Raw genomic sequence first — 26,505 nt, forward strand, 5'->3', positions numbered from 1 at the left:
ATTAACTGTGGCAAACTTGGAGAGTGTTTTATCTAAAAGCACACAGTAATATCTAATACTCTTATCAACGTTCACCAAACTCCATGATTTTCAATATGCTATTTTTCTCATTCTCAAAACTCTGGCCATTTTTAGCCAAAGACTGCACTTCTTTTCCTTTTCCTTTCTTTTAATTTTCAAGTCCTTTCACTTTTAAAAGTTAAATAAGAATTTTAGCACTGGCAAAAGTAAAGCAAGAAGCAGAAAGCGATTTAATATATAACGGAAAGATATAAATATTTTATTCCGTCTTAAGACCCAGCCAAGAACACATGTCTTGCACCAAACTAGGCTAACCGGCTTGTCTGAACTTAAGGCGCAGTTTTTAAATACTCTTTTTGGTCCTAGCATACACTGTCCATCAAAATGAGGCTGGCAATAACTATTTCCGTAAGCTCTAGAAACACCGTTTATGCTTTCTTTTTTTTTCACCCCCTCAGCAGCCTGTAGAAATGTACGCAAACACTCGCGGGCGGGGGCGCGCGCGCGCCCGCTAACCACCGCCTCTTCCTTTTAAAAAAGGGCTGACAATGCTGCAGACCAGAAAACTCGGGAGTTAGCAGCGCTAGGATAGCTATGAATTAACCTACTTTGGCCCATAAACGCAGAAGCCTTAGTACCGTAGACGATGGGGAACGCGTAGAGAAAACGCGTATCAGGGACAAGCCCACAAGCACGGAGAAGTAGTGACAGCAGAGGCAGCCATGGCTCCAGCTGCAGCCGCGCCAAAGGTGACAGGCTGGAAGCGCCAGAAAGCTTGGCGATTGTTGCCTCCGGAGCGACCGTTCCAGAGAATGCAAGCCTTTTCGTGGCGGCTGAGAGAAGGCGTGTCGGGAGAGCCGAGAAGGATTCGTGCCCGTTCTAGGAAGGCAAACCGGCTGCAGCACCTCCATTACGAGGAAAGGCAATGCAAGAAAGGGGGTGGGAAGCAGGAGGAGTGTTCTCTCTTCCTCTCAAACGCGCCGGGGGGAAACACAGCGGAGCAAAACGACTCCCGCTCAGCACACAACACCCAGGACCCCAAGAAGGGATGATTCGCGGGGTGCACCACGGTAGACTGTGCACTGACCCAGGTCCGCACACGTACACGCGCTTGTAAGGACGCACACACGGACACACACACACACACGCACATACATACACAGGCACGAATAATATACACACGCCGACGTCCGTCCGTCCATCTATCTATCTATCGCATCCATCTATAGACCGGGTTGGAGCTGAAGAGGGGCGGGCACACACGCTCCCCTCTAAACAACCACATTTGCAGAAAGGAGCGAGTTTGACAGACACGTATATATCTCTATATATGGCAGAAGGAAGCGAAAGAGAAAATCTCGGAGCAACGTTAAAACCCAAACGCGGCTGTTTTTATTCCCGCCACCTCTTCCCCCACCCCCACCCCCTCACCTCAGCGCGATATTAACCAAGGTTGTCATCCACGTAATTGCCGCCGCCGCCGCCTTCATTCCCCCTCCCCGGACCCGAATCTGCGGTAACGACACTGGCAGTTTCTTCCTCTCATTACCTTTCCTCAGCGGAAGAGAGAGACGACTCCTGACAAGACGGGCTGTCCTTTCCAGGCTGCTCAGCCACCCGCTGCCAGTGAGCGGCGCCCCGAGTTCCAACCCCGTTCCAACAGCTACGGTAACAGTCGGCTTTGGACGACACCCCTTCCCCTCAGTTCAGTCGCTCCCCTTTCCCTCGCCTCTCCTCCCCCTCCTCCCTGAAGCCCGTCAGTATGTCGGTTTGTCACTCGCCTGCGGGATTGGTGGAAGCGCCATTCACGTGACGGGAGTCGGGCGAGAAGAACGGGTAGACACGCGGTGCGGTCGTGAGCATTAGCGAGGCGAAGGGAGGTGAGGAGAGTTCGGAGCAAAGGCCGACGTCACAATTGCCCGTTCTTAGCGTTTCTAGGGGTTCCGCGGCAGTAATTTAACTCGTTTCTTAACATAACCACCGGCCAGAAGGAGAAGAAGGGGGGGGAAAAGAATAACGGGCACGGTTACGATTAGAGGGCGGAGAAAGTGTTAGTGCGCAAGCGTCGAGATCATCTTCTCTTCTTGGGTGGTGCGGCTAGAACTTTCTCGAAATACCGGCGGCGGGGCAGGGGTGGTTCTGTAAGGAGGCGTAGAGGGGAGAGAAGAACCTACGGACTTGGCTTGACCAGGGGATTCGAACAGGTACCGAAGCACGTTTAGGAGTCGGTCATTCATGTTACTCCCTTCCCGAGGGAAGGGCTTTGGTAAGGACGATGGCGCAGTGAATTTTTAATAAACACTGAGCACGCATGCGTGGCTGGTTTGAGAAGCTCTGCTGCATCCTAATAAACCAGCCGTCCGGGTGCAGGTGTTAAACCGCATTCGGGTCTTTTTTTCTTTGTACTTGTTGCAGACCTCCCTCCCCCCTCGGTTTTTTTTTTTCTTTTCGAAGGATGGATGGGTGAAATCCACGTATGGAGCTCAGTGCATTATTGACATGTCAGTGTAGGCCGACTTCCATGCAATCCGTTTGCTTGTCTTGAATAATAAATGTCGCGAACAACCAGGTTTCTGTTGAAAGCTTTTGAGTAGACGCCGACGTTACAAGTCGGAAAGGCTGCTCGGAACATTCTTGCGTAGTTTAATCGTGGTCTCTACTTCTATATTCTGCTCGAATATAGAAGAATGGGCTTTAGAATTAAGATTTAAATCAAAATACTGTATGTTGGTAAGTTATCAAATACCATATCAAGTTTAGCCTTAAATTAAAAATGATTGGTGGATACACAGTGATTGCCCTAGGTTACAACTGTAAACGAAGATTTATTCTATATTTAGAATCTGAAAAGGTGGTGTATACAGCACTATTTGTATACAAATAGATCTGTAGGCAATAGATCTATATTAAGATTGTTCCGTTTCAGCATTCAGGAACACACATAGGTAGTTGGTAACCTCTGTTTCTTTGAATTTCATAGATTATTTTTAATTGTAACAGAGTAGACATTATCTATGGGATTAACTGTATTGTTGCCAGCCAGTGCTCATTCAGGTTTTTTGGCCCTACAAGTAATAAATGTGTGCCTTCAAGTAAGCTTTAATTCCTGGTGATGCTTGGACAAGCTCCTGTAGTTTCTTGGCTTGCCACTGCCATCATTCTAGGACTGCAAGCACAACTGGCCCAAAGTCATCGGGCTAGCTTTGTGTTTAAAGCAGAACAGGTTATTGGAATTCTAATTTGTAGCTTGATGCATTAATACCAAACTGCCTCTCTTATGTACCCCAGATATTTAAATAATGTTTGCACATGTGAGATTAAAAAAAACCAAATCTCCAATAATAACAAAAATCAAATGGTTATTTTGGTCTCAATAATGCCTCTTAAATATAAAATTTTACGGAGTTTTTCTAAAGGGATCTTAGTCCAGAGATTACATTGCCATAATTCTAACAAAAATATAGCCTAAATATCAACATGATTCACAGTGTTATGTAAACTTCTTGTTCTTTTTGCAGTAGGACTTTCACTTTCCCTCTGAATCCACGAGTTCCCTTAATTTTCCTCCAGAGAATTCCTCAATTTTCCAAAAGATTTTTATGAGAAAAGGAGAGGTCCCACAGATTTAGTTGAATATAATTCAAGGTTATTTTCTTCTTTAACAGATTTAGTACTGTTTTGGAGAATGAGAAATACAAACATATTATGCTGAATAGTTTGATCCATCAATTTACATTTTTTTTTAAATTAGTGAATTTATTTTATCTTTATGTAATCCCCTTTTTCTAAACCTTCATAATATGTGGGGAGGTTTTTCTCTTTTACCCCACATGCAGAGGATTCTGTAATTTTGTTGTATGGAGAATGCATAGAAAAGTATAGTTTGCCATAATACACATTTGACCATAACAAACATGCAACAAAATTGAATATTAATATCTCTTCTGAAGATTATATTCTCCCATTTCTTTCTCTTCTTTCAGTTCCCATGAATAACTGAAAGCACTGTCATAAATGGTTTTTGTCATTCATGAGAGGAACAGTGCTCATAAGTTGGACTCTTCAGTAAAGAATGCTTAATTCTTTATTTATATTCCATTTTTATTTAAAGCTTTGCATGATAATTTTATATTCTCGAAAGGCTGTCATATACACCACACTGTGATCAATGAGCACAATTTGCATTCAGTTTTGTAGCATTTAGACTTTAGATGGAAGACAATCTATAAAATATCAAATTCATAGGAAACAATAAAATAATGCCAGAATATCAATCAAAATTTATATAATGGGAACATAACAGTAATAATTCAGAGGGATAGTAATTGCTTAATCAGAATTATAGCTAGTTACAGCTGATACTAACTGAAAGCTACTTTAGGTTTGGCCTAAAGACTTCATTAATTATATTTTCTTAAAAGAAAACTAGTTTTGAAATATAAGCATTAAATAAAAAAATCAGATGAGAACAAAATAAAAACTAGAAAATCCTATTTTATCCATGAAAGAAAAGTAATTATATATTTTTGAATATTGCGTTAGCTTGATTATAAAATTCTACACACACATATTGAAACACATAAAATGAATTTGAATTTGCAATATCATAAGTTGTTGACCTTAAAAACAGATTTTCAGTAAAATTTTAGGATAATTGATGAATTGGATTTAGTTTGAGAATCAGTAACTATTCAAACCAAACTGAAAATTCATTTGAAATAAGGCAAAGAAATATTGTATTAAGATAATTTATGTGTATAACCTCCAAGTCAAGCTATGCTGATTCATCGGGGTGGGTATGTAGTAGTTCCTGGGAGAATGGACTATGAATGGCAGGCGTTTACAACAGTACAATATAGTTATATCATCTGGGATGTGAAAGTCATCCTAGGTGCCCTTTTAAGGCTGGCAGGGATTTATATACAGACGCAGTCACATAGGAAAAAGAGGAAATGGATGATTGCTTTAGTAACAACTGCAAATATATCATTTCATACTGCTTGGGAAAAGGCAATGGTAGGTCATTCCTGTATTTAACCATGAAAATAACCTGGATAGACAGAATAAAGTGATTGATGACATAATATTAGATGATGGGCTTCATGGACCAAGTGGCACAACTAAATGGCAGCAAATACGACACTGAGAACAGTTGAGCTTTTTGAGTACTACTAATGGTTTTATGAAGTGACTGGATTGAAGCAATGTCTACTTCTGGGCATCTAATTGCAGCGAAGTTGCAATGTAGGAAAATAAAATCTGAAACTGAAAACAGAATTATAGTGGGAACACAGAAGATAAGAAACATGGATATGGAAAATCTCAACCGTGAAATCATATAATGAATCACCTACACAGTGACATCTCAGGTATTAATAAATTGAAATAATGAATTGAGTAGTTTTATGTTGTTTGTTTTTACTAGGGGAATTTAAAAAATGGCATTTCTTCCATAGGATTTTAGCAGAGACAGTACTGGGGTAGAGTCTAGTCAGTGACAAAATATGTCTTACACTTCAGGGAAAGTCTTTCTTTAATAATTGATGTAGTATAGAGGTTAATGAATTTTATGATCAACCTGAAATGAACAGAATGTGGAAACGAAACATGCTGCTTGTGGTTGGAGACTGGAACGTCATAGTTGGAAAAGGAGGACAACAATGTTCAACTATATGGCCTAGGAAATGAAAATGAAGCAGATCAATTTAGTTTTTGACAATCAATAATTTATTAATTATTTCTTCAAACAACCAAAACAACTGCTACACATATGTTTAAATGTTTAAATGTTTATTATAATTTATAGGCCGCCCTTTTCCCTGAGGGGACTCAGGGCGGCTTACAAAACACGGGGAAGGGGGTACATATGGACATCTTCAGACATAGCACACAAAAATCAAACACTATGTTATTGGCAATCATTGGAAAAGTTGTTATAATAGAACAAAATGTGGCCAGGGGCTTGATTGTGAAGATATACAAGTGCTCATATACAAGTTTCAAGTCAAGCTAAAGTGAAAGAAAGCCAAGGAGTTTCTACAATATGATCCTAAGCATGTACCCCACCACCATTTTCACAGATAACATCAAGTATTGCTTTCAAGACCTGAACATCATTTGTAAGGAACTAGAAGAACTGTACAATAAAACCAAATAAATTGTTAAGGGTCAATATGAAATGAGATTGTAAAAGAGCAAGCAGCATGTCAGAACAGATGATGGAAAATTGTCAAGAAGAGATAAGCCAAAATTTAAGAAAACCTGAGATCATGGAAAGAAACTTATTTTAAAAATTCAGAAAAAAGACAAGCAGAATTAGGATGACATCTGTAAAAATATTGAGAATAGAAACTGATTATAGAAAAAAGGCAAAGCCTTCCAAAAGATTTCTGAACATAATGGTATACTAAAAGATCCCACTTGACAAGATGCAAGGACTATACTGAAATTCTATACAATAGGTATAGCAGTCAAAATACTTTAGATTTTTCCTATTTATAAGAAACTAATAGAAAATGAATTTAGATCACATTAAGATCATTACCACAAGAGAAAGCTACAAGAATTTTTAGATATCTCCAGAAATATGGCAAGCAACAGAAGAAAAGATTCTGACCAAACTAGCCAGTAAACAATTCCAAAATATCTTATTGGAAGGAGTATGCAATAAAACATATTGGTTAGTTCTTTCATTGTATGCATTTCATTGCATTATCTGATGTACAGTTTCATTGTTTTCAGACTGACATTATTGACAAATTGATGATTAATTCATTTTCCTGTCAATCAGAAATTTAAAAAAAATGTTTTTCCATTTGTTTACTATATATATAAGCTACCCATTTTAAGTATGTCTAGGTAACGTACACAATTTAAATTTTATACTTACAATACACGTAAAATACACAAATTATGAAGTAGGATTGTCTACCTTTTAAATTTTTGGGCAGTCAGCTTGGCTGGATATAGTTATAGCTATAGTTGGCATTGATAGGTATGCCATTCTCCTAGGCGCTGCTTGGAGTGTCCAAGCGTGGGTTAACTTCAGCTTGATGCCCAAGGACTTAGTTCCATGTTTGTGTAGCCACGCCTCCTGCTCCTTATAGAGGCCAGTTTAAAAAACTCAGTCGCCCTAAAAGGATGCATTTTGAGGAGCTCTAGTACTTGAGCAGCAAAGTTGGACTCTCCAAACAGTGTAGTGTAGCCTTTGTTATTTTTGTATTTAGTTGATAATTTGTTTTTTTGCAGTTTATTTTTTTTCTCAGCTCTTTTCGACGCTCAGAGCAGGGTGCTTGGTGCGAAGCTGCCTTCCGTGATCATCGCCGTTGAGGCATCAGCACGGGAGGCTCATTCAGTGACTGCTCCCTGAGCTCTCTGGATTGCCGACAGTCCCAGTGTTGCTCCGAGCTGCGCAGCGACCTTTTTTGACAGTTTAAAATTGGCACATTTTTTTCTTCTTGGCTGTTTGTGTTGCCGCTGCCTGTCTCCAAAGCCAATTTGGAGGGGTATTAATTCAGCGACCTTGCTCCGGGCTTCCAGGCAGGTCTCCCCCTCCCCAGGAAGAACATTCTATAGCAATAGCAATAGCAGTTAGACTTATATACTCATATTCAGCCCTCTCTAAGCGGTTTACAGAGTCAGCATATCGCCCCCACAATCTGGGTCCTCATTTTACCCACCTCAGAAGGATGGAAGGCTGAGTCAACCCTGAGCCCATGAGATTTGAACCGCTGAATTGCAGATAGTAGTCAGCTGAAATGGCCTGCAGTACTGCACTCTACCCACTGCGCCACCTCGGCTACTTTAGAGCTATTAATCCTGTATTGCGGCTATTCTAAGCGGCTGCGGGGTGTTTAGCTGTTTGCCTTGGCCATACCCTGCTTTAAATTTAGTGCGGATCTGTGGGCGCTCTGGACCTTTTCTGATAGCTGCCATTTTATTCCTGCTTGAGCTCTTCATTGCCTCAGGACAGTTACTGTTCTATTTGGGACTTTAATTACTTCGCTTCGACCTCCAGTGGCAGTAGACCTGCAGTGAAGGACAATTTATTGTGCCCTGATCCTTGGCAATGGCAAGCAACAGTGCAGCCAAGGATGTTGAGCAAGCAGGTCCTTCCATCAGTAAGCGCAGCAAGCCCAGTCCTACTGGCACGGATGATGGTACTGGGCGTACATCTAAGCGGAAACAGCCCAAGTCTAAGAAGGCATCCAAAGCTGTTGAAAAAATTGCTGAGAGACACCAAAGAGCCTGGAAAACAATTTCAAAAAGCCCAAAGGCTTGTCAGGGGTACTTTCCTGCCTGTGGAGGCTTCTGCAGGTCCGTCCCTGCCCACTTTCCATCGAGATATTTCTCCATCCCTGGCAGAGGAAGGGGAGCTTGATTTATTACCCGATCCATCCAGGGCGTCCCCTAGATTCCTCAGTCCATCCCTGCTTGAGGATTCAGGGCATGAGGCCTGTTCCTTTATTGAGGAGGAAAAGGACTTTCCGTCCCCTAACCTTAGAACCAAGGCCCTAATCTTTCACATGAGACGAAGGTGGTCATCGCACATGCGATATCTCAGGGGATTGCTGAAGGCATTTAACAGCTGGGTCACAGTCTGCCTCACCAGGGTCAATCTAGAATTAGGGCACATGCCTCCAGTTCCAAAGACCAGCCTCAGGGATCTTCATCTCCTGCTTTTGCTGTCAGTGAAGAGTCAGAGGTGGAGGAGGGTGGACCTAGATTTGTCGTAAGAAGAAAATCCAGCTCCTGACATGCCCACCTTCTCGGGATTATTCAAACCCTCAATGTTCAAGGCTATCCTCACCAAAGCCAGAGCATCCATCCAAATGGGCAAGATATGCCATTTTAATATAAATATTTGCCTATTTGATTTGTATGCTGCCACAATTAAAAGAACAAAGCTTCACTTATATAATTAGAAATTAAATAAAACACTCATGATAAATGAATAATAAAAAAGGACACAGTGACACCAGTAGTCACTGTGATGTCAGTTCTTTTCTAAAAGACTCTTGACCAACTCAATTTTTAGTAGCTTGTGCAAAGGCAATGCTCTCAGAAGTAATAGGAAAAAAGTGCAAGGCTTTTTTTAAAGATTAAAATTAGTCTAGCTATTCCTTCAGTTCTCATTTAACAGTAGACAAGTACTTTTGTAAGAATCACTTTTTAAAAATTCTCTTTGTGCCATTATCTCCAAAGAATTTTTTATAGCATTCTGGCTACTTCATCAGTGTACCAATTAATCCTGTATTGCGGAATGCCAAAGAGCTTCATTTTTGTTAGCAAAATCTTGTAATTGGTGAGCAATATGCTATCTTTTCCATTAAATTTATTTTATGCATCATATATAATGAGTGAAACATCAATATAACAATTCATTAATAATTATAAATGTAGTTGATCTACACTGTTTCTGATTAATTGGAATTTTTGGATTTCTTCCATTTCTTGTCTTTAATAAATAAAATACATGTTTAGCCTGTTTAAAATAACAATATAAACTTGCATTTCCATCATCCAAATTTTAGAATTTATTTTTCAATGATTTTTACACTTAGAACAATAGTTTTAAAGATCTGACCGAACTCCAAAACCAGGTCCCTTGGGTGGCTGTGTCAGGGAAGTCAGACCACCAGATGGTTCACAAGAGAAACGTCCACTTCTGGGGGGGGAAATAAAAATTAAATATTAGAATTTACATTGAATATATCATTCAGTATATTTTTAGTCATTTTGAAAAAGCCACAAAAATCTGTTTCAACTTTTGATGATTTGTTTTAAGCATCTTTTAGTTCAATACAAGATAGAATGTGATGGAAAGAAATAGAAATGCAGGGGTGAGAGGGTTTTAGTTGCCAAATGTACACATTATTTCTGATTACAGATAATGTTGAACTTAATGATTATAATGAAGCTTGCCCATTATGGCTGCAAGTCATGATAGTTATAAAGTGGGTCACCACATGACCAACCTAATTTTACAACCTTTTTTGGAGCAATTGATAAGTAACCACCAGTCCCTCAGTGAACCAACTGTTGACAATGAGCCAGTTTTATGGAAAACCAGAAATAAATGTCAGTTGTAAATGCCAAGCAAATGTGACTGCAGGAAGCTGCAAATGTGGGCCAGTTACTAACTGCCCAAAATATGGCCATGTGAACCTGGAGAAGGGGGCTGGCCATTAGAACTGGGTCATAAGTATCCTTGACGAGGTCCATCATAACTTCAAATGATTTCTCAGCAATTTGTCATAAATTGAGGACTGCCTGCACACTGAAGTATATGTTTGCTTGAGTGTACTTCCACTGAAATTAGTAAGAATTACTTAAGAGTAACTGTGAACAACATTAAAATCTATCACTACCTAATAAAAGAGTATCATTTTCTTTTTCCATCTTGAATACTTTCCCACATTTCTTATAGACACATCTTTGTTCTTAAAAGGAACAACATTAACATCAAATAAGAAGAAAATGGTTTTTCAACAACTAAAAAACCCTGAAATTTCAAAAAGCAGAATTTGATGAAAATTAACCAAATGATCATCACAAATCAGTGATGCACAGTTCAATATACCTACCAAACACTTTATCCTATACAACAAGGGTGTCAAACTCACATCATCATAGCAGCGTCACGTGACATATAGGGACTTCCCCCCCCTTCGCTAAATCAGGCATGGGAGTAGCTAGTGTGTGATGCATCAGGGCCACGAGTTTGACAGCCCTGCTATACAACATCAAAATACATTGACAATTGTTGGCTGAAACTTTGCTTAGAAAGGTCATATAACATCTGAAATAAATTTGGGGATATAGGACAACTAAATTAAACTCTTGACTATTATCATATTTAGAAATGAGAAAAATATTTCATATATAAGAAATCAATTTCCAATAAAATATGGCAAATACTCGCTATTACTTCTCAAAAATGCCTACAAACATCTTTCTCTGCTTCTTAAAAATTAAGAAGCAGCTTCTTGTAGGCCACCATAGCATGGAACATAAAAAGCAAAATGTCATGGTAATAAGATTTTATATTTAATTTCATACTGAAATATATACCTAAGGACTTTCTACAGTAGGGGTCCCCAACCCCCAGGCCGTGGATTGGTACTGGGCTGCAGCATACCAGAAAAGGTCCATGCAGTTCTGACATAGGCTTCACCAAATCACGAAGCAGACTCCTTGTCCTTACAAAACCCCTTTTTATTAAGATAATGTGAGTTCCTCTTATTCACATCCAGCAAAGTCCAAGCAAACAGTCTTTCAAGGTTGAATTTACAACCACAGATCTTATCAGGCTTGGAGATGCAACGCTGTACAAAAAAATGCTAGGCAAGGAGTCTCTGAAAGTTACGAACAAATCTTCACTCTAATTAAACAAACAAATTGTCTCCTGCAAACTCCACTCCCCTTTTGCTCCTCTTTATTCCCTATGGGAGGGGCCATTCACCATCCACCTGTGCCTTTACTCCTGAGTTGGCCTTTTGTTCCTTAACTGTTCCCTTCTCCTGGCAACTCTGCGCATGAACACATCGGGAACAGACTCCAGCTGTTCTTCTGCCCCATTGATAACTGTTGGATGGCCCTGGCTCCATCTCTGCCTCCAACGCAGAACACTCATTGGAGCCTTCCCCAGACTCCAGGACTGGCCCATGTTCTTCCCTAACCTCCTCACTGAGTCTGCCACCAGCTCTGCTGGCCACTGGCAGGCTACAACACATGCAAACAAGCGAAGCCCCATCCACAGGATGCAAAACCACAGCCCCTCTGGTCCGTAGAACCAGTGCCCAAAAGGTTGGAGGCCACTGTTCTATAAGATTGTTTTAGTAGGTTTTTTGTCTTGCTTTCTATGGTATTTTATTATGCAAATAATATACCTTGGTCCAGGTTTTGGAACATTTCCAGCTTTCAGTTCATCAATTATGTTTTCAATATCTTTTGTTGTAAGATCTTCCTGTAAAATTAAATGAAAACAATATTCCACAAATTAAATATGACATTTTCTTCATCTATGAGTATGTTTATTGTATTTAATATGTTATAGATCTTTCTTTTGCTACAGAAGACTACAATAATTGTACTTCAGAAGTTAATAGACTATCTTATACTTATTTATATGGTCTAATCTTTCAATGTTGACTTTCTGTGATACTCTGAACATAATCTAAAAACTATATAAAGATTAAATATATATATGCATATTGTATTTTCTGTGTCAAATGCATAGTTAATGATGAGTTATTATATTAGCAATAGAATATTTGCAAAATTACCTGAGTATGATAGATTTCTTAATTTTCCAACTAAAGTCAAAAAAGGAAAATACTGAAATCTGTCTATGTTTATGTCAATTGAGTTGAATTCCACACATAGAAAAAAATCATACTCTCATTGAACACTACATGTGATTTAGCACAGGGATTTTCAAGCTTTTTCAAGTTATGGAAACAATTTACATAAAAAAAAATCTGCCACTGCCAACAAGAGGTAATGCTCTAGTAAGAAAACATTAACTATGAACTCCCCCCCCCCTTAAATCTTTCAAGGAACCACATCAAGTTCTCATGAAACCCTAGTGAGAACAAGGATACAATTCAAAAAACTTTGATTTAGTGTACAAAAGCAATGTAGGGGGTACACAAGCAAACTTGCCAGCTGAACGAGGAGTAAGAGTTTTACACTGGTATGGATACATTTCAAGTTGCCAGGATAAAAGCCTTTATAATGCATCATCTTGTAATTAATTTATTCAGATAAATATGCATAAGGACACACATGCCAATTAGAAACAATTCAGTTAAAGATAATGGTTTCATAATGGATAAAATCTCTTGACAAAAAAAACCTGACAGATTAATATGTTCTCCTGCAGGAGCCATATTCATGATAATTCGTTCCCATTGTGTTTTCAATCAGTACAGGCATATTACCTATATATTCCTGCCCAGTCAGAAAGCCAATGGCACCAATGACCAATTTGCATTCAGTGCCAAGAGTTTAGGTGTGAATTATGTTATACAGGTAATCCTTGACTTACCACATTTTGTTTAGTGACCATTCGAAGTTACTATTATAACCATTGTAGCATCCCCATGTACATGTGATCAAAATTTGGATGCTGGTTCATATTTATGATATCTGTAGTGTTCTGGGGAGAAGTAAAGTCAATGGGGAAGCCACCCTCACTTTACAACAGTGTTACTAACTTCAAAAGTGCAATGATTCATTTAATACTGTGGCAAGTAAGTCGTAAAATGGGACAAACCCCCCTTAACTGTTTTGTTTAGCAATAGAAATGTTAGGCTCAACCAGACTGTTAAGGTATACTTTGCTCATCATGGAGGCAATCTTGCTATTATTAGGCAATGAAATTTGTTGGGTCGACTTCTAAGCTTCCCCTGGTAGCCTTTCTGCTATGTTGAAGACTAATAAGAAAACTAATAAGAATCCAAGCTGCCTTATTTTGTCTTACCTTCCTCTCTTCTAGATAGGTCTGTAACTTAGGTATAGCCAGTCAGTAAAAAGGAATAGGGAACTGGCTATAATAGACAACTGGACAGAATTGCAAGCATTTTGCTTGTTCAGTTTCTTGAAGAGGTATCTAACTTTATTTTAGGTTTGATACTATTTGGGGGATTTGTTTATTTTATTTGAGTGCATTATAGGTGTTTCTTATAATTCCATTATTTATGTTTTTGCCACAAATAAAAGTGATTGTTGATAATGATGGAAAAGCAAAAATCCTTCTTTGAGACAATTTATTTTTTAAATCAGTTAAAGCTTTAAAAAATAATTATGGTTCTCTCACCAAAATGTGTCTTTTGGCTATTATATGTGCCTTCCTATTGGTTGGTTGGTGTGTTGATGGCTTGCAATTGGCTGTTGTTTACTTATGCTGCCAAAACTACAAGGCTTAAATGTGACTCTTGATAAGATTATGGTCTCCTCTGACCATACTTATTTACATCTACCCCTCCTCACTTAGCATACAAATAATAGATTTAAAAAATCAGATCAAAACAACCTAACCAGGACACTAATCATGAAGTTACTCAAGTACCGCCAGCATACCTTCTTGATATTCAAAAGGGAAATGTATGAGCAAAAAGAAGGGACACCCATAGGATCCCCAGTGTCAGGAGTCATTGCAGAAACCGTCCTGTACGAACTAGAACATCATGCATTTCAAAACTACACTTCTAAATTTTGCTGCCACCACATGGGCAACAAGTTTGTCATCAACAAAAGAAATGCACTGAAAAGACTTTCATACTCTACTGAACTCCATCTTTCTAGACATATAATTTATAATGGAGGAAGAAATAGACAATTACCATTTTTAGATATGCTTGTCAATAGGCAGGAAGATGGAAGCCTACAAACCACGGTTTATCTCAAGGCTACCAACACTCCACATATTCTTAATTTCAACAGTAACCATACATTGTCACAAAGAGTTGCCTCAGAACACCAAATGGCAGGGTGAGAACTCACTGTAGTACAAAGCAAGCTAAATAACTGGAGAGAAGGTACCTATGTGAACAATTCAGGCAGAATGGGTACTCAGAAGCATTTATTACAAGATACCTGTGCAACACACAAAACGAAATGAAGAAAGAAGGCATAAGACCAATATATGGCACACCCTGCCATATATCGAAAACATTTCAAAGCTGTAGAACGCAGCTTCCGATATCTGCAAGTGGGCATCGCATAATGCCCAGAGGCAACCATACGGGGACAAATCATGCATTGCAAAGATAAGTTGGAGGTGGGAGATACTTCTAATGTAATCTATTGGATTCCCTGAATGGATTGCCCCATGACTATGTAGGATGGACAGGGAGGAATCTAACAACCATATTGCAAGAACACAAGTAAATGGTCAGACTAGTTGAGTCAAACTCATTGATAGCCTCACATAGCAATGAAAAAGGACATATATTCAATTTAACAGTTACTAATTGTTGACTGTGCAGGTAGAAAGAAAGCTAGGGAAATTATTGAAGTCTGGGAAACAGGCCCCTTCTCAGTAAACAGGAGTACTGATTTACCACCAGCTTACCAGGTAATTAGGAGCCAAGGATTTGACAGCACATCAACACACCAATCAATCAATAGGAATGCACCACATAAATACAATACATAGAATAGCCCAAAGGACACGTTCCGGTAGAGAGAAGTTCCCTGAGGATGGGAACCTAAGTTCAAAAGCTTGGAAGACTAAACCTTGGGTCCCAGTGACTGACCTAGATTAGATCTTGCAGAAAATATATTGTTCTATGCTTGGCACACAGCATAGCCATATTCGTATCATGATGGAACAACAAATAAAATATTGAGAACCATGATCTAATTCATATAAATTAATTTTAGAAAATCTGTTCATTAGAATATCATATGAAAACCCATACTACGATAGAAACTCTTGCTGTTTATGCCAATTTAATTTTTCCAGGCAACAAGCGTATACAAAATGGATACACTGAAAGATCTAAAGGCTTATTTCTACTTACATAATAGTTGTCATTTATTTGTACCATTGGTGCATTTACACAAGCTCCCAGACATTCAACTTCAGATACAGTGAAAAGTTTATCAGACGTAGTTTCCCCAACTTTTATACCTGAGGCAAGACAAATTAGTTTGATTTATAATAAAGCAAACTGTAAACATGAAAACGTTATGGCTATTTGTCCCAACGCAGTCAATGTTATAGCAGTTTGTATAATTCAGTATTGGATTTACTGTATTAAATTAGCATGTTTCCAAATCTGTTCTCGCCACTAGAGTTGCAATCCTGTTTATAGGAATGTATGGGTATATAGCTGGCTGTTAGATAATACAATGAGCTAAATGTTATCTTAAATGAAGGTATTAATTTTATTTCATAAACTTCACATGAAACTATTTTGTGGGCTGGGGGAAGAATGAAATAGCATCTTAAATTTCAGCAAGCTTAAAGGTATGCATCTTGACCCTTAAGGGATCTCACATCACAAAAAGTTAAAATAGAATAGAAGGGACCTTGGAGGTCTTCTAGTCCAACCCTTATACCATTTCAGACAAATGGTTCTCCAACCTCTTCTTAAACATTTCCAGTGTTGGAGCACCCACAACTTCTGGAGGCAAGTTGTTCCACTGATTGTTCTGTCAGGAAATTTCTCCTTAGTTTTAGGTTGCTTCTCTCCTTGTTTAGTTTCCTTCAATCTATTTTTTCAGGCTCTTATTTCCTTTTCCCCTTTTTCTTAGCTATAAACCAGCCTCTCACGCTATGCAGCTCCATCATCAACAGCTGAAGAAAAACACTGTTGTCCAGCTCTCCAGGATACAAGGGTAACACTGTCATGACCAAGTTTCTTTGCAAATATGCTTTTCAGAATACAAATATAAATTGGATTACATAAGAAAAGTCAATACAATATAAACAGACTCATGATACAGGTAAATTAAGTGTTGTTTCATACCAAGCTTCTTCTGAATGGCTTCTAATATACTATCTGAATCTTGAAGCATGCAAGGTGTGGTAGTGCAGATTTGAATATGATATTTCCCAACAGCCTTACGATTAAACATTGTATAAAATGTTGCTACTTCATAAACTCTCATAGGAGGCATTTGTAGAATCTCAGCAACCTATAAATAGGAGAAAACATTTTTATTTGAATGATATATTTACATATATTGGTACTTTTAGCAGAAGCAATAACAATCTTGCAATGTCTTAATTTTCTTAAATTATAACTCACAAAATTATTGCACATAGTGTAATCTGAAGTCAGTAAATACTGTAACATTATCTGAATATTTTTAAGATTGAAAAACTTCCTTATGTGATCTGACAACATTCTAAATTATTTGTTTTAAGAGAGGTACCTAATGAATATTAAAATTATTTTGTGTTAATATAGTTCAGTTATACATATGCTAAAATATCAGATTAAAGTTAAGTACCTTATTCATAGCTGATATAGGTAACCATCCATGTTGCCTTTGAGCTAAATCCAGGACTGGGATTACTGCTGAAGATTTATGTCCTTCTGGGTAATTATTTACTATTCCATCTATCCTCTATCATGAAAGAAAATAAATATTACAACAACCAATTTAATTGAAATAGAAATACAGCATTTCGCCCATCAAAATATTAAAGGTTATCAAAAAGGGACTAAAATGGCATAAAATCCAAGTAATTTAATAACAAAATAAAGGAAATATACCTTATAGTTTTCAGGAGTGAAATCAAATGGAGTATTTGGGTTGTTTTCAGGAGTATCTCTGTGCTGTACAAATTACAATAAAATAATGAAAATATGGTTAGATATAGAAAAAATATAGCATCTGTATCTTAATAATTATGATACTTCATGAGGAGAGATTCATCTCATGAAGATATGAAAAGCTGTACTAGCAGCTGAATTACTGGAACCATCTATGCATCACTCTTCTTAGTAATTTCAGAAATAAAATGTTGCATCATGCTATTTAATTATATCACATGGGATATGGAAAAGGTGTAGTAATAGTGATCGTTGTTTCAACTTATATGTTTATTATGCAAGCAAACTGAAAGTAAATAAAAAGAATGTTACAGTAGGTGGATGCAGAATTAAAAAATAAAAGTTTATGATAACCTATACACTTGAAGGTTGTTTAATTGATCACCTAAAGCTATAAACATTATTGTACCTAGTCAAATATTACAGTACAAGAAACAGGCCATTTGACGACTATTCAAACAACGACTGACGCCCCAAAACTACACATGAATCTGTTTCTTCAAAGTTACATCAGATGCAGCGCTCCCACAATCGAAGACCAGGGGGATTCTGCTGCGCCCTCTCCTGCCAAGTCTCCCTCCCTCCCACAATACCCTGCAACACTGATCCCAATGATTCATGGAAGCAGTGCCATTTTCTTTATCCCTAAAATAATAGCTGCTTTTTGTCTGCTGGCCCTGATTAGCTGGCAAGCAAGGAGACTGCAAAACTGTCCTACCTCTCTAGACTTTGGGAAACCAGCCCTTGCAAAAAAAAAGGCAAGCTTCCCAAAACCTTTTCCTGCTTACTCCCTCCCTGCCTCCCTTCCACATTTTGTCAATTAAAAAAAGCAGATGATGACCATGCTATATGGACACTGGTATTTAAAATTCAAGAGAAGTAAATGGTATGGAATATAAATGGAATGAATAAGGCTACACTGTATTTTTCTGTAACTAAGGGTGAAGAGATGGATGTAACAGATATGAATAAAGATAATTTGAACTTGCGGACTGGATTATGAAGGCATATTGGGAAATGAAGTTTTAATAAATAAAAATGTAATGGTTGTTTGTTCAAAATCACTAATCTCCGAAAGTTCTTCACCGATTGCTTTGAAATTTTGACACAACATTACATTCAAATACGCGAATGTTTTTATATATGCATATTATATAGATGTCAGACATGCGACAGGTAAAAACATGATTTTGTGTAAAAACATGCTTTTTTGAAAACCAGCGCCATCTGGTGGACGTAAAAGCAACACACACTATACTAAATATTTCATGATTCCATTTCAATGTTTCCGATTGCATTGTTATATTGAATTTTCATAGATTTCGATTTATTTTCATTTTGATTTAATTATTTCGTGTGACATTGCGTTGGAATTGAGCTGTGTCATTTACCATAGTGTTCATTTAGACGGTCCCTTTATATGTGTGGCTGGCCTTTCCCCTTTCTGCCCCTCCTCTGAGGAGCTTCGGCCATTTCCGCCAAGGGGAGCCGAAGCCCTTTGGCCTCCCCCTCCCCTCTCATCCCGCCGGGCCTTTGCTGTCTGCAGCGGGGCGTCACCTGCGCCATCCCTCGGCCACCTCCCCCCGCCCTTAAGCTGGCCTACCCCCGGCCAGCCCAGTGGAGCTGGAGCATCTCTTCAACCCGGCCGGCCACACACACTCTCCACCCCCCCTCACAACGAGCTAGCTACGGCCTCACCAAGACGGCTCTGATGGAGTGGTGGCAGCCTGAGGTGCAGCGGGGCTGGGGCGGCCCCTGGGTGCCCCGTGAGGCGGCAGACCGAGGACTTCTCTTCCTCCAAGATCCTGGACGTCTCACTCTCCCGGGCCACCAACTTGGGGGAGCCCGAGCACAGCTCCTCCAAGGAGATGCTCAACAATTTCCATGAGGCCAACAGCCCCGGCACCGTCTCCCCCAACCAGCCTTGCCCGGCCCAGCAGTCCTGAGTCCTGACCAACAGCAGCACCCACCTGCCGCCCCACTACGCCCATTCTGGGCCACAGCAACGCGTGGCCAGGTAGAGCTAGTTACAAATAAAAAAGCTACAATATGTTTTAAAATGAGTTGGTAACATTCAGACTGTTAAGGGAACCTATACAAGTAGGGATTTCTAAGTTAGTGATAGTCCACTAACTGAAAGGGGTAAGTGAAAGAACCATGTGTGAACTTCAGGAGAAACTGCACAATATTTTGAAGAAGATGCAGAGAAGATTATCTTGTTTATTTTGGGCTCGCAGCCAGCAAGAGCCAGGACTGATTAAAAGAAACCTTTTGAGTTACGTGGCTTTTGGCTTTCATTCCTGGACGGAGAAGGGGGGGGGGTCAGAACTGATATGTATGGATATAACAGATAAACATTTACACTTCGGGAGTTAATATTCTCTATATGCTTGCTGGAAATATATTCCAGTAAACAAAATGAGCTTTTCTTCTAAGTGAAAATTCAGTAGGTTGATATATTTTCCAAGTACAACAATCATATATAAAATTACCTACAATACTATGTATAGCAGTTTTATTATTACTAATAAAAAGGAAGTGTAATGTTACAAATACCATTAACAAATTGCACACAAATAAAAGCCACATTTTTTCCATTTTACTAAACATTTTGTATAATCATTTATGCAAACTACTTACCACAAACAAAGTTCCATCACTACTTCTGCATTCTGCTGATGTATGAAGGCAGCGAATATTTGTCACCTACAAATATTTCATATAAAGTAAATAGTTTGTATTTCTAATTACAGCTAAGAAATCGAACCAATCTTAAATTATGTTTATCCTTACTGAATTAGATGGCTCTATTTTAAGTTACTGTACTGCTGATAATCTCTCTACACTACATATAAACCAAAAGTATACAGTATTAAATGCAAAAGTAAGTAACAATATCTGTAATAATATGTATTAGTGTTTCAAATTTGTCCTCTATCTGCATCTAAATCTCTATGATTCAAAAGAAGAAAGTACCTGCAGGAAATTTGGAACAGTAAACAGCTTGAATTTCGTTTTGCTGTAGCCTAAGGCTCATTTTCTACAGGAACTTAAAAAAGGCATCCTATCAACAGAATCTTCAGTGCTTTTGTGATATAATAACCAACTATAATCATCCCCTTCTATAAATCTGCTTACATGAATAAAACTCTGAGAACTAGATTACAAATCTTTAATATAGAAATATCTAGCAGCTTGATTTACTATATTTGCTGGCATGCTAAAGAAACTGCAAGTTCTGAAATAATAAAATTTGTTATCTTCAAAATAATGTTATGTTTGTAAAACAGTCCAAAAATAGTTCCCTAATGAAATTGATTGGGGAATTATTGCAAACAAGGAAGGTGTTCATTTTTGAACAAAACTGAATGAGAATGAGGAAACGTTTGATAGGAACATGCTGAAAGAATACAGTATTTCTTTGGATGAGTTTAAAACTCCAGACCAAATACATTGGCTATAAGTATTCTTGAAGGTATAGATCAGTGATGGCTAACCTTTTTACCACCCCATGCCAAAAGCAGGAAGAACGCAGGGGGGGGGGCGCGTGTGTCTTGTGCATGTGCACGTGACCCTCTGTGTATGCATGTGACCCCCCGTCCATGCATTAATGACCCCTCCACCCACTTTTGATGGCATGGTGGACCCGTTTTTCACCCTCCCCAGGCTCCAGGGGCTTTCTAGGAGCCTAGGGAATGTGAAAATGGCCTTCCCCACCCCCTGCAGGACTTCCAGAGGCCAGAAACAGCCTGTTTTCCGACTTCTAAGTTGTCCATAGGACTGTTTTTCTCCCTCCGGAGGAAGAAAAAAGGCCCCAATGCGCAAACCGCATTCCTGAGCTTCCGGTTTGCATGTTGGGTTGTTTTTTGCCCTCCGGAAGCTTCCCTGAATGGCCAAAAATGAAGGCCAAAATCAACTGGATAATGCCTCGCATGCCCTAAGAAATGGCTCCACGTGCCACCTGTGGCATGTGTACCATAGATCCACCATCATGGCTATAGATATTAAGGAATTCTGGCAACTGATGAAATGACAGCTGAATAAATGATAGCAAATGTCCAGAGAGGAAAGGGGAGGAGAGGAACCTCCAATAAACTATAGACTAGTCAGTACAATTTCAGTATCTAAGAAGATTCTAGAGCAGATAATAAAAGGATACTGTACCCTGAAAATAATGTGGTAATTCCCAGAAATCAGAACCAATCTTGCTAGGCTAATATGACCTCTTTTTGATCATGTAATTTTCCTACTGGATTCTAAGAATCTTGAGCCTTAATTTTTCAAACATTTAACAAAGTAGTCACATGGTAAGTTAATTAGCAAGTTAGTTAAGTGTGGACCAGATACTCTGACAATTAAATAGATAGCCATCTGACTCAAATAATCATGTAAGAATGCTCATCTGTGATTCCTGATCTTGATAGAAGGATCTTAACAAATTGGAACAGTAAGCAAAAACCTGCAATAGGGACAAATGTAAATTTGTATGTTTGGATAGCTAAAAGTAAAAAATTGAATACAGGATGACCATTACTAGTCAGCAATACCTGCAAAATACATCTTATATCTTGGTGAACCACAAATGAATACCGGCAAAATAATCATGAAGGATATAAGATTCTTGCAAGAATTAAAGTAACATCTCAATCAGTTTGTCTACAATTGAACAGTGATGGTTACAGAAGAATTGGGTATCAAAATTAGAAAACCAAAAGCAAAATCATATTTAATACCAAAGTGGAACATCACAAAAATAAACAAAAATAAAATAAGATCAGATATAAGTACCGTATATACTCGAGTATAGGCCGACCCGAATATAAGCCGAGGCACCTAATTTTACCACAAAAAACTGGAAAAGTTATTGACTCGAGTATAAGCCTAGGGTGGGAAATGCAGCAGCTACCGGTAAATTTCAAAAATAAAAATAGATACCAATAATGCTTTTGAATATTTATTTCAAAGAAAAACAGTAAACTAGCGGTGTATTCAATGAAATACTTCACTCACCTCATGATGCTGATGTCCCGCTGTGATGATGTCCCGTGCAGCCGCGGGAGCGATGTCCCGCCTCCTATGACACACGGCACAGTGATTCCTATCATTGGATCACTGTACCAGAGGAGGTGGGACATAGCTATGTGGCTGCTTGCCATAACAAGGAGGAGGTGGGACATCGTTGCAGAGCGGCAGGAGGGGGAGGAAGGGGAATCATAAGACAGCCCTGCATTACATTAGAACGTGAGGAGGGGGGATGGTGCGGTGTGCGCTGCGCGGCAAACTGACACAGAGGGAGGGGAAACTCACAGGGGCGCCGGGCCATTCACGAGCCTCACCCAGCGGCATGGCCCCGCCCCTTTTTCTCCTCCATTTCGGGCAAATTTTTCACTGACTCGAGTATAAGTCGAGTCGGCTTTTTTCAGCCCAAAAAGTGGGCTGAAAAACTAGGCTTATACTTGAGTATATACAGTAATTTAAAGAACATGAAAAAGTAAAAATAAAACAATGTAAGGATCAAGACACGCTTAGTTTTTTTTTTTTTAAAGTTTTTTAAAAAGTTTTTTAAAAAAACTTTGCATCAGAAAAATTGAAGCAGCTTTGGAAATCATAAAGCAACTAGTAAAAGCAATAGCTGGGAAACCCTAGGCATGAATCATTCAATTTAAACAAAATCAACTATTTCAATCAGACCAGTGGCAATTCTACCAAAGTATAAATGACAAATTCTGAAAATGGAAAACCAAACAAAAAGAAAACAATCCAGTTTTGAAAAGATCTATGAGAAACTCAAAATACTATAATAAAAATGATGGAGATTTGATTAAATAGAAAAACTAACAGCAGAAATAGTTAACAACTGAGTGAAAAAGATTTAAAAGTTGACATTTTGTTTTGCAAATGATCAATTGCATAGCTTTCAGCTAAGATAACTGACATTGTTATAGCTAAACAGCTTAATGAAGTACTGCATAAAGGAGACATTAGTAACTGATTAATAACTGACAAAACATACAATTCAAAAAGACCCAGCAAAAGGGACAACACAGGATCAGTAGGCCAATAACATACCTTCTTGCCTGTTTAAATTATTTACAAGCATAATAGTAGACAAATCTAAGATTTAGAAGAAGAAAATCTTTTCAGTGGGACAGAAAGAAAATAAAAGGAAAAGGAGCAAAAAAAAATCAAAATCTGATCGATAAATGATATTGGAGAATTACAACAGCTGAAATCCCAATTTACATATGGTATGGATTGATTATAAAAAAGTGTTTCCTTACAAATTCATTGGAGCAGCAAATGTTTATAGAAAAAATAATGAAGCAGTAGAAGACAGAATTGGTGGTTGGAAATATTTCCTAATGATAAGAGTGATTAAATTATGGAAGACTCTGGTTAGGAGATGGGTGGCTAAAAGCCATCTGTCAGATATTTAGGTGCATTTCTGCAGTAGGCAAGGAACTGAAGTAGATCTAAGGACTTTCTAATCAGTACATCTTAACTGAAAAGATATATAAAGTCAGTTGCCACAAGGATTACTCCTGGATTTTCTAAACATTTTATTAATATTTACAAAAGAAATGCTTATCGAAGTTGTAACACTCAATTATATAAGATATGCTAATTTCTTAGAAGCCTGAAATCAAATTCAACACAACTTTACCGCATTAGGGATACAAGCTGAAATTAATAGAATGGAATAAAGTGAATGACTAGAATGAAATCTATCAGAGAAAATTGTAAAGAGTTTTGTTTAGGTAACAAAATCCAAATCAGAAGGAAAAAGTGCTTTACTTGTTTTGGTAAGAATTCTTGTAAAATATAATAGCAAAAAAATACAATTTTAGATATCAACAGAATATAATTTCCAAACCCAGGAAGTTAAGAATTCCACTTTTAGTTATGCTCAGTTGTGTTTAACCCATTTTAGTGTGCTCAGAATAAAGCATCCTGAAACACAGTTTTTAGTTCTAGGCAAACCCCCCCCCCCCTTTAAAAAATTCTGAGGAACTGAGTAACTTCAGACACTGACAATGGGATGATTTGCTGACTAAAATGTTATGTCATATGGAGAGAAATTGCAAGAGTATGGCATATTTAGCCATGAGAGAAGAGTGAGGTGTAGCAAGATGATGAATGAGATGGCAGCTTGATCTGGACGTTTTTGTTGTTTGTTTACCAAATTTATGAAAAGATTGCACAACTGGCAAGAAGATTTTTAGATTAAATAAATGCCTTCAGACCATCTAATTTCTCCTAATTGGCCTAAATTACCTCTTCAGTTCCATGAAATAATCTATGCTTTGATAGCCTCTATGCAACACACAATATGCAGTAGATACAACAGACATGCAAGCAGCAAATGTACAGTAATTAATATGAATGTTTAAAAATAACATCGATGTAGCTATTAGCCAGACCTTGACATAATTTTGATCAAGGGAGCATTCTACAAGATATGACTGGTAGTTTAATGGACTTATTTGAAATTTTGACTGTGTCCTGGGTAGCAAACGTTTTCTGCAATGTCCATCTAAAGCAACCAAATACAAAAATAACGCATGGTGTACAAATGTAAACATACTGTCCACTTCTTTGCCTTGTATACTACTACCTTTTATTTCTGTTTATTAAAAAAAATAAAGATAGAATCAGGAAGTGCTTAATATCTTGGGACATTATTACAAGGAAAAATGTGCAGTAAACCTTTTGAGTTTTATGTTTCTAATGACCTAGAGGATTCAGGATTCTTTTAAAAATCAATATTTATATATCTTCCACACCAATGTTACTTGTCACTAGGACAACAGACCATATCAGTTTCAAATATGTGTAACTATCCAATTCAAATGTATGTAAAAAAATATATGCTGCCAGCGTTAATCTGGCATACAGCTTCAGCCTCCGGATTCAGTTGAATCTGACGGGTGTATTTTAAGGCGAGAGGACCTTTGTGGAAGTCAAGAGGTAGGAAAACCGTTCGGGCAATTATGGCGATTGCAAATTTCAGTCCTAATACCACTATCACCTAGTCCGACACACACGAATTAGCATAAACAGAACGAATCTGAGAATTAAGATGGACTGGTTTTTCGGGGCGACATAAAGGCACAGGTGGTTCGCTCCGCATCCATCGCTTGCCGGCTTAGGCCCGCCGCCTGTAGCAAAATAACGTTGCTCCGACACCCGCCCTTCGTTTCTCCTCCGCCGAGGAAGTGAGGTACAACAGCCCGAACCTCACGCTCCTCCCCTTCCCGGAGAGGAAGGCCGCTATGCCCTTGGTAGCTCAAATTCTCCCCCGAGCTCTCTAACGGCGCCCCACTTGCTCCTTGAAGGGCGCCAACCTTTCCCGGCCCCCTCCTTACCAAGCGTGGAAAGGCAGTCCGAAAACGAACGGAGAGCGACATGGCAGCAGCCGCTCACACTACCACCTCAACCCGGTTCGCCCGCCCTCAAGAGTCACAGAGGCTTGGTACACTGGGCGCTCTCGCCAGCGCATGCGCAACCGCCGCAGTGAAAACAACCGGCGCTGTTTTAGGCCCATTACGGTGGACGCGCTCACGAATGGAATGGCGCCCTAGAAAAGCGCCAGGTTTTCCTTTCAAATGTGCAGCTGAAGAGCGTGGAAGAGATCAGATGCGGCTGTCCCTTTTTCAGTCCCGATGCATGATACATATTTTTAGGTTTGCGAGCTTTTTAAAAACAGTCCCAGCTTGCAAAACCGCACTTCTACAAAGCTGCTAGGACTGTCTTTCTGTGCTGTTGCCATCTGCGCTTGAGATGTTTACTAAAAGTTGTAGCATCCGAGGAAAGAACCAATTTCATCTCCCAATAAATTATATGTCAATAATAAAACAGTAAAGAGGAGACTTAAGAGAGCAGTAAATCGGCCAAATATGACATCAGTTGTACATAGAAGCTGGCTGGAGCACAGATACATGTTTATTATAGTGTAATCTTATGTAAATCCATCTAAAAAGAATTGAAGAGAACTTACTTGCATAAGAAATAGAAAAGAAATTTAAGAGAATTTACAATGCCATTCTAAGTTGCGTGAACAAAGGGATAGTATGAAGGCCAACTCAATGAAGCGATGGACGTGATGAGCCAGGGCCTTGAAGCTGTTAGAGACTGGATGGGGGTTAACAAGCTTGTACTCAATCCAGATAAGACCGAGTGGCTGTTGTGC

At 38.7% G+C, this 26,505-nt stretch overlaps 2 protein-coding genes and 1 long non-coding RNA gene across 3 annotated transcripts in view; 1 reads left to right on the forward strand and 2 right to left on the reverse strand.

Moving 5' to 3' along the window:
• Positions 1 to 1,779, reverse strand: part of ANKRD12 (ankyrin repeat domain 12) — a 65,916-nt gene extending 64,137 nt beyond the window's left edge. The window contains exon 1 of the mRNA XM_032222488.1: positions 1,571 to 1,779. The gene's annotated coding sequence lies outside the window, so the exon portion shown is untranslated. The remainder of the gene's footprint in view (positions 1 to 1,570) is intronic.
• A 29-nt stretch (positions 1,780 to 1,808) lies between these two features.
• On the forward strand, positions 1,809 to 16,452 carry LOC116512168. Its single transcript, XR_004255838.1, has 2 exons — positions 1,809 to 2,287; positions 16,288 to 16,452. It is a non-coding gene; the product is annotated as an uncharacterized LOC116512168 (long non-coding RNA).
• NDUFV2 (NADH:ubiquinone oxidoreductase core subunit V2) lies at positions 9,480 to 25,802 on the reverse strand. Its single transcript, XM_032222489.1, has 8 exons — positions 25,682 to 25,802; positions 19,956 to 20,021; positions 17,256 to 17,318; positions 16,990 to 17,106; positions 16,503 to 16,671; positions 15,552 to 15,661; positions 11,913 to 11,989; positions 9,480 to 9,688 (listed from the first exon to the last, which is right to left on the reverse strand). The coding sequence occupies exons 1-8, from the start codon at positions 25,721 to 25,723 to the stop codon at positions 9,595 to 9,597; spliced, it is 738 nt and encodes a 245-aa protein (XP_032078380.1). The 5' UTR covers positions 25,724 to 25,802; the 3' UTR covers positions 9,480 to 9,594.
• Between the last annotated feature and the right edge of the window lie 703 nt (positions 25,803 to 26,505).

The sequence above is a fragment of the Thamnophis elegans genome, chromosome 8, assembly GCF_009769535.1.
Source record: "Thamnophis elegans isolate rThaEle1 chromosome 8, rThaEle1.pri, whole genome shotgun sequence".
Lineage (NCBI taxonomy): Eukaryota > Metazoa > Chordata > Lepidosauria > Squamata > Colubridae > Thamnophis > Thamnophis elegans.

Excerpts from the sequence above, each read along its gene's own strand:
- NDUFV2 (XM_032222489.1), bottom strand. The coding sequence starts at position 25,723 with ATGTCGCTCTCCGTTCGTTTTCGGACTGCCTTTCCACGCTTG. Across the intron at positions 17,107-17,255 it reads TCACTCCTGAAAACTATAAG|AGGATAGATGGAATAGTAAA; the intron begins GTATATTTCCTT and ends CTTTCATGATAG. Across the intron at positions 11,990-15,551 it reads AAATAAATGACAACTATTAT|GAAGATCTTACAACAAAAGA; the intron begins GTAAGTAGAAAT and ends TTAATTTTACAG.